This window comes from Bison bison, unplaced genomic scaffold (genome assembly GCF_000754665.1).
Source record: "Bison bison bison isolate TAMUID 2011002044 unplaced genomic scaffold, Bison_UMD1.0 scf7180017864491, whole genome shotgun sequence".
In the NCBI taxonomy this organism is placed as follows: domain Eukaryota; kingdom Metazoa; phylum Chordata; class Mammalia; order Artiodactyla; family Bovidae; genus Bison; species Bison bison.
This window is the reverse complement of record NW_011495050.1, coordinates 22,017,362-22,025,924: the sequence shown is the minus strand read 5'-3', so window position 1 is coordinate 22,025,924 and position 8,563 is coordinate 22,017,362. Positions and strand designations below refer to the sequence as shown.

The 8,563-nt window shown below is 35.8% G+C and overlaps 1 protein-coding gene across 1 annotated transcript in view; it reads right to left on the bottom strand.

Moving 5' to 3' along the window:
• RGS22 (regulator of G-protein signaling 22) overlaps positions 1-8,563 on the bottom strand; it is a 154,909-nt gene that overhangs the window by 41,561 nt on the left and 104,785 nt on the right. Inside the window, exons 18-21 of the mRNA XM_010863558.1 lie at positions 7,063-7,257; positions 5,087-5,179; positions 3,136-3,308; positions 2,037-2,199 (exon numbers count right to left, since the gene is read on the bottom strand). Coding sequence (XP_010861860.1) covers positions 2,037-2,199; positions 3,136-3,308; positions 5,087-5,179; positions 7,063-7,257 — 624 coding nt within the window. The remainder of the gene's footprint in view (positions 1-2,036; positions 2,200-3,135; positions 3,309-5,086; positions 5,180-7,062; positions 7,258-8,563) is intronic.

Below are 8,563 nucleotides of genomic sequence, written 5' to 3'. Positions count from 1 at the left end.
ACCACCTGACCTGCCTCTTGAGAAATCTGTATGCAGGTCAAGAAGCAACAGTTAGAACTGGGCATGGAATAACAGACTGATTCCAAAGTGGGAAAGGAGTACATCAAGCCTGTATATCATCACCCTGCTTATTTAACTTATATGCAGAATACATCATGAGAAACCCTGGGCTGGATGAAGCACAAGCTGGAATCAAGATTGCCAGAAGAAATATCAATAACTTCAGATATGCAGATGACACCACCCTTATGGCAGAAAGTGAAAAGGAACTAAAAAGCCTCTTGATGAAAGTGAAAGAGGAGAGTGAAAAAGTTGGCTTAAAGTTCAACATTCAGAAAACGAAGATCATGGCATCTGGTCCCATCACTTCATGGCAAATAGATGGGGAAACAGTGGAAACAGTGGCTGACTTTATTTTTGGGGGCTCCAAAATCACTGCAGATGGTGACTGCAACCATGAAATAAAAAGACGCTTGCTACTTGGAAGAAAAGTTATGACCAATCTAGACAGCATATTAAAAAGCAGAGACATTACTTTGCCAACTAAGGTCCGTCTAGTCGAAGCTATGGTTTTTCCAGTAGTCATGTACAGATGTAAGAGTTGGACTATAACGAAAAGCTGAGCGCCGAAGAACTGATGCTTTTAATTGTGGTGTTGGAGAAGACTCTTGAGAGTCTCTTGGACTGCAAGGAGATCCAACCAGTCAATCCTAAAGGAAATCAGTCCTGAATATTCATTGGAAGGACTGATGCTGAAGCTGAAATTCCAATATTTTGGCCACCTTATGTGAAGAACTGACTCATGGGAAAAGACCCTGATGCTGGGAAACATTGAAGGCGTGAGGAAAAGGGGATGACAGTGGATGAGATTTTTGGATACCATCTCCGACTCAATGGACATGAGTTTGAGTAAACTTCGGGAGTTGGTGATAGACAGGGAAGCCTGGAGTACTATAGTCCATGGCATCACAAAGAGTCAGACACAACTGAGCAACTGAACTGAACTGATGCCATTATGATATAGGGCTTCCCTGATAGCTCAGTTGGTAAAGAATCCACCTGCAATGCAGGAGACCCTGGGTTATTCCTGGGTCAGGAAGATCCGCTGGAGAAGGGATAGGCTACCCACTCCAGTATTCTTGGGCTTTCCTGGTGGCTCAGCTGGTAAAGAATCTGCCTGCAATATGGGAGACCTGGGTTGGATCCCTGGGAAGGCAGGATCTTAATTAATTATGAACAATGCATATGGTATGCATTGTTTTAAACTATGAAAATAAAGAAATCAAATGCTATACATTTGATCTAGCAAACTTCTAGTACTAGCAAACTTCAAGTTAAATAAATTATAACACTTAATTTTATATTTCAAAGTCATTAAAATTAAGCCATATCTCATGTATCAATTACATGAACACTCAAACCCATTGCTGAATCCCATTACATTTGTACACTTATTAATAAGTTGTGATTAAGGCCTTATGATTTTGGCTCAACAAAATGGAAAATCTATGTTCCTGGTCAACAGAAATAGTTTTGGAGGACAATTCAATGGCAAACAGGATTTTTCAAAGATTGATTATGTTTTGAGCAATATCAGTTAAGAGAAGAACAGAAAAGAGGTAGAGATGAGGCTTAACAGCTAATAGTGGCCGTTTTTCTACCCACTGAAAGATGCAAGGACTTTGTTCACCTTGTTTGCCATTTGTCCTGGCACCTAGGACAGTGTCTGGCATTTCACAGGCACCCATATTTGCTGAATGAATGGGTGAGTAGATGAATGATAGTTAATTTTATTCAATAAATCACCTTAATAAATAACAAAGTTTTAATAATATATAATACTTTAGTTTTAAAGTATCTCCCACATTGCAGACATTTGTAGATTATTATGAATACCTAAAAAAAGATATCAGAAGTATCTAACTGATAAGTCATAAAAGCAAAAGAAAAAAGATGACTTTCAGGTTGTTAGCAAAAAGAAATAAATTACTAGTTTTCATACTTAAAATGTAGAAAATACGCTTCCATGTTAATACCTGGTCCTGTTGATACACAGAAGCTGGACTGTTGGGCCCAAAGAAATACTTTTTATTGAGGTATTTGTTTTTTATATATATAGATTTTGCCTCCCTTTGCTTTCGATCTCTGTAAGTTATTCTTCGGAACTGTTCAATGTCTGTCCAGCACATAAGGTCCATGCTAAAATGAAAACAAAGTACAGCCCATCTTATTTCTTTCTTTCAATTCTGTTAAACACCAAACAAGTAATTGATCTGATAGAACTTAGAAAGTGCTGTGTTGAGTAGTTTAACACAACTGATTAGACCATGGAACTAATGAGTACAATACTGTGTCCCGTCCTGGCTAAATATATATATGAATACAAGGAATACTGGGATCAGGAGAGAACCTACCACCATACTGGTAGGGTCTCAGAGTTCTTCCATTAATGATGGACTAGTATTATCAATTTCAAAGATGGAAAAATTCCCACCTATTGCATGTCTATTTGGCAACATGTTAAATTTAGAATAATTATCATCACAAAAAAGGGAAACTATGTATGTGAAATTTGGCTCCCAGGTCTAGCCAGTTTTTCCTAACTTGGGAGAAAATTATTAGAGAAAAATATGATGAATACTTCACTTTATATTAGATAAATGTGTCATAAGGTACCAAGATTCTATGCAGAACTACAATACTTCATTTGTGTATTAACTAACAAAAGCCACAAAGCAGCACAGTAATTTTAATAGCTCAGTGAAATACAAAAGAGAAGCTTCTCAGAACTAGTAATCAGAGCACTTGTCTAGAAAAACACAAAAGAAAGAAAAGTCAAAATAGGGAAAAATGAAATATACTGGTGTTTTAATTTAGCCAGTGCTAACAGTATCAACAAATATTGTTTGACCACTCAAAATAACATTCTGGAGGCTGCTATTATCAAAATGCAATTCCCAACAAAAAGTTAACCATATACGTTTCAGATAACTATGCTCATTAATTTTTACAGAAATGGGTAAAACCAAGCATCAGATCATTTTTATCATGTTGAATCAAAACAAGCAGCTTAAAAAATAAGTAGCTTAGAAAATTGTTTTAATCGAGAAATTTTAAAATGGTTATGTTTCTCACCTTGAAGAATGAGCCTCAAGAAACTGACGGAAATGTTCAAACTCCAGTTTGTTGTTAAGCAGTTCATTAAAATTAAAATGCCTATATTCTTCAGGAACCATATTCCAGTATTCTGTGTTTTTAGAGACATGAGGAAGTGGTGAAATACCAGTTCCAATTTCACAAGTAGTGTCCTAGTGAAATAATACTTTTCATAAAAATCTCTTAAATACAACAAATTACTTTCCAAAGTTAAAGATAAACAAATAAAAATTAATTATCAGGCCAATGGCATTTATCAATTCAATGGTAGAACTGGGTAAAGAATCTAGAATGTGATTCTAACACATCAAATTCTGTTCTGGTCCTTTCCATTCTATTCCCTTCTTTTCAGGAACATTAGTAAACATTTAGTAAACACTTGCTTATAAAATATTAATCTTACTATTTTTGTTGGTATGGAAGTAGTATGTCTTTTGTAATAAAAAGAAAACGAACCGCATACATAGTACCACCATCCAGAGATAACCACCACATTTCTATGTGTATCCATTTGGTCTTTTTTTACACATAACATAATTTATTAAATATGGAAATAGTACTATACAACTATGTGTGGTTTTGTAACTTGGTTCTTTTCCTTAATAATAGATCATGAATATAAAACATTATTTTACCTATAAATTTTTTTAAGTTATAGAGTAATACAAGATACTTTAGATGTAATCACCCTCATAGAACAGTCAATTGTAAGTTATTTTTAAGACCTCTGATGCTTCATGAACAGTTTATAAGCCCTTCATGGCAAAAAGCTAGCGAGGCTTATTCTTTAGAAATCCTTCCTATGTAACTTGCTGAATAATTAATTCACTTTCCTACTTGTTTTTGAAAAACATCAGACCATGAGATAAACTCCTATATTTAAAAAATTTTAATAGGTAGACGTATTATGAATAATATGTTAAAAAAATTTTAAGATATAACTTTATAATATACTATCTTCATGAATTTTTATGTATCCTTTCCAGATATTAATTAGTGGAATTTCAAATAAAGAATTTCTATATGTATAAGGCAAAATCATGAATATACCTAAAAAATAACTTTACTGTCTGTGTAAAAGCTTAAAAGAATAAAGATTTCAGATAGGTAGAAAGTAGAAAGTAAAAAAATCATCTGAAGTCTTGTCACTCAGAGCTAACTATCTTTAACATTTGATGAACATTTTCCCAAATAGCTCTCTTTGCATATATGTATACAAGTAGAAATGCATGTATAATTTTATATGAATAGGGTTACATCAGACCAGTGTCTGTTCCCCACATATTTATATAATAACATGTCCTCGGCATTTTCCATGTGAATAAATATGAACCTAAACTGTCATTTTTATGTAGATACACACATTTAATCTTACGGCCTTATGGGTCTATCATGGCTTACTTAGATAATCACAAATTTGTAAATTTATATATCAAAACAACACCTGACTATCACAGTCAATCCTATGATCTTTTTATTGACTCCGTTAAAGCCTTTCCATATTTTTCTTTCTTGTTTTGCTTATTGCTGTCACACAACACTTCCTTTTCTGTTTGGAAAACTCAAGTTAATTCTTTTTGTAACTTGACAACAAGTAGAGTTGCTGCCATACAGAAAATAGCCAGTAACATCCAAAGGAATATAACGTGGCTTGAAGACTCTAAGGCAAATGAGTATCTTGGCTCCCTACACGACTTCATCTGCTTTCTTTTTCTGGCTTTGTTGTTAAATAACGTGTCAGTAAAATGTGATACCTGTCATACGCAGCATGTTAGGCAAAGCAGCAGCAGAAAATGGAACTGCCTGCCCCCTACTTTATCATACATGAGCTCCTCAATCAATGATCCCTATTCCCACACACCACCAATACATGCAGTGAAAATCCTCTCCAGGTTAAAATGTTTGTTTTTCTAAGTAGAGAGTTTCTTACCTCAGCTTTCTTGAAAACTGTCTCTTTATGCAAAGCCTGTAGCTTTCTCAAGTATGTGGAATCTAGCTGTCGAGTTTCTTCCACCAGCTCCACCTATAATAAAACAATAACAAAGTTTGTAACATCAAAAGAATATGCATTATGAAAAAGTGGGGAAAGAATGCACAATTTGCCAATAACAGTGGGCTAAAAAACAAATACACTTGCCAATAAAGTAAGTTAGTTTGGAGGCAAAAGCAGGAAGACCTTCATAGTGAAAAACACTAGTTACAGCAAAGTCAGACTACAAATGCACATGATAAAACAAAAGATGCATACACTTCTGTGTAATGATACAATGCCACCAAAGACCATTCCTCCTTTCTGGATACCCCATGTGAAATAACAGACAATGCAAACACATTGGGTGGGTCACATTCCCAGCTTCTATTCATTATAATGGGATAATAGTCATGAAGATTGGAGAAGGCAATGGCAGCCCACTCCAGTACTCTTGCCTGGAAAATCTCATGGACGGAGAAGCCTGGTGGGCTGCAGTCCAGGGGGTCGCTAAGAGGCAGACATGACTGAGCGACTTGACATGAAGATGGGTACAGCTAGCTTTAGGGGGCCAAATAATCCACAGTAGAAGAAAAAAATGATGGCACTCTGCTCAATCATGAAATTAAACCTCACAGCAGGACCCAGCCTTCAGCCTGTGTGCTGCACTGCTTTACACCGTCAGGAGAACAAGATCATTTTCCATTTCTCTACTGCCGGCAAGAATCAGTTTGGCTGATGGAGAACTTCCTGTATTTAATATTTAATTTTGGTTAAATCTCCTTGCTCATCCTTTTTGGGAAAGGGTCCACATAATCCAGTCAGCCCAACTTTTACAGAGGTCCTTTGGGCTGAATTTAAGAAGCTTGTAGAATTAAGAGAAATTTACTTTTCCTTTAAAAAAAGAGCATATAATTTGTCCCAGGCATTTCATAAGAATCACGGCTAATGCCGAAACTTCTTGGTGTTACGGAAGTTAGCTATAATTCTAAATTACTTTTGTCATCGTGGGACCATATCTCAGATTCATTTTGCTCTATACCATATACTGTATTTAAATCATGACTGGAGAGAAGTTTTCAAAAATTTCATATGATATCCCAATATTCCTAGTGTAAAACATGCATTTCTGTGGTAGAAAGGATGTGAATGTTAATTCTTCAGGACAAAAAGAAATCAGGAATGAAATTTTCATTATTTTGGTCAATGAATTTAATAAGCCATTGTGTTATATTGGTTATAATTCAATAAGGTAAGGGTACATGCAGTAACTTAATATTAAAAATACCCACAAATGGCTTTCATTTGTGATTCAAATTAATCTTCCACACATCAATAAGAATAGTGAAAATATTCAAGCACCTACACTTAAAATCAGCTCTTTTGGAATGAAAAAAGGTGTGCTGGCACTTTTCTCAAATCAAGCGGTCTGACCTCATGAACATCTGAGAGTGCTTTAAGTCACAGAATGTGTTTTCCACAATACATATGGAATGTTTACATTTTCCATGGGTGTAGTATTTACTGTAACTCATCCAGAATAAAAATACACAGGCTCCTTCCATTAATCAAAATTATTTAAAGCCGCTGCTGAGAAATGGCAAGAAATGACAAAACTAGTATATTATCATGCCACATTTTACTGGTTCACAAGAATCCAAAACTCAGATTTTTCTCTGCTGACATATTTGTAGACAGAATTAAAAATGACATCAATTTTCGTCTTTTGTTAGGAGACAACAGGGAAATGGGGAAAAACTAAGTGAATCAATACTTTCCCTGCCCCAAATTTGTGTCTGCCCAAATCTTAACTCTAAGTTCCTGGCCCATGTGAGACCTTTTTCAGCTTTTCTCTCCTGCAAGTTAACAATGTTGCCTATCATCAGTTTTGCAGTAAACCTGAATGGTTTACACACAGCTGATCAGTGCCACGATACCTTTCTGTAAGCAACTTGGTCTGATTTTATCATCTTTGTCCAAGGCTCAAGAAGGAGGAGGAGGATATATTCTTCTGCTGCATCAAAAAGGTCTTCAAATGGTGGTTGTATTTTCATATAAATTTCTCTTTTCTTTTCCTGTTGAAGTCCAATGTCAAGAGTGGCTGAAGGAGCAATGTATGTAGCAAAAAGATACTAAGGGAGAAGGGGGAGAAAGGAGAGAATATTGGAAGAAACCATATGGTTAGTGGATTCCTCAGCAAGGGCATTTTACAAAAGGTAAGAGAAGGCAAACTAGCTCAAGTAATTTCTTTCTTGAAAGGACGTGTAAAACTACTGAAGACAAAGCAAAGACTTTGCTTTTCATTTTCTTTTCCTATTTCTTTTTTGGCAACTAGTCAAACAGTCAGTGGATCTTGTGTAAGAGTACATGACTTGAATATTCCATTTTTTTTCTCAGGTTACTACTATGTGTTATTATGATTGATTTCGGGTTACGCATCTCCTTTTCCCCTATGTTCATGACATTTCTAACACATTTGTGCTTACTTTACAAAGTAGTTTGAAATACCTTTTGGAAAAAAGAGGTAAGAATACACCAGGGCTGAAAACTGGCTATCAGTGTTCTAGCTCTAGAGACCCAACAGACTACCTGCCTCACCAACTGAGCTGCACTCTCCATTTGGAGTCCAGTGCTGATGGACATATTGTTCTTTAAGTCTTATATATTTGCCCTAACCCATGCACCTTTTCTGCTTGATAAACTCTGAGTTATTCTTTAAAAACTGATATGGATTTATCCTCTTCTAGGAACACGTCACTCATATCCTTCTCTCAGATCATACTTTCTACTAGGACACCTATCACACTACAATGTAATTATATATTTATGTGTCTTCTCTTCTAGAACAAGGTCCTTGAGCACAAATATTGTAGCTTAGTTTTCTGTGATTCTCCAACTCCTAAAACTGTTCTTGGTAGAGAGTAGATGCTATAAATGTACTGATTCCACAGAAAAGACTAATCATTTTTGTCTTGGAATAGGGAAGGAAAAGGTTCAGAAACCCTTCCAAAAAAAAAAAAAGCTTCTTCCTTAATCTTTAATATGAATCTTTATGATGAGTTGGAGTAAGTCAGACAAGAGAAGGGAGTTGATGATGGATAATTCTAGAAGAAGAAAAATATGGCCCAAGGCATGGAGATCTGAGGAAGTTTTATAACCTATGGAGAGAATCTAGGCTTCAAGTAGATAACTGGCTAAAGGAAAGAGGAGGAGAAGCGGGCAACAGAGGATGACATGGTTGGATGACATCACCGACTCAGTGGACATGAGTTTGAACAAACTGCGAGAGTTAGTGAAGGACAGGGAAGCCTGGTGTGCTGCGGTCCATGGGGTCGCAAAGAGTTGGACATGACTTAGTGAATGAACTACAACAAAAAAAGAGGTAGAATAAGAGAGGATGCTATAAAGGGAGATAAGCTCCAGAGCATGGATATGATC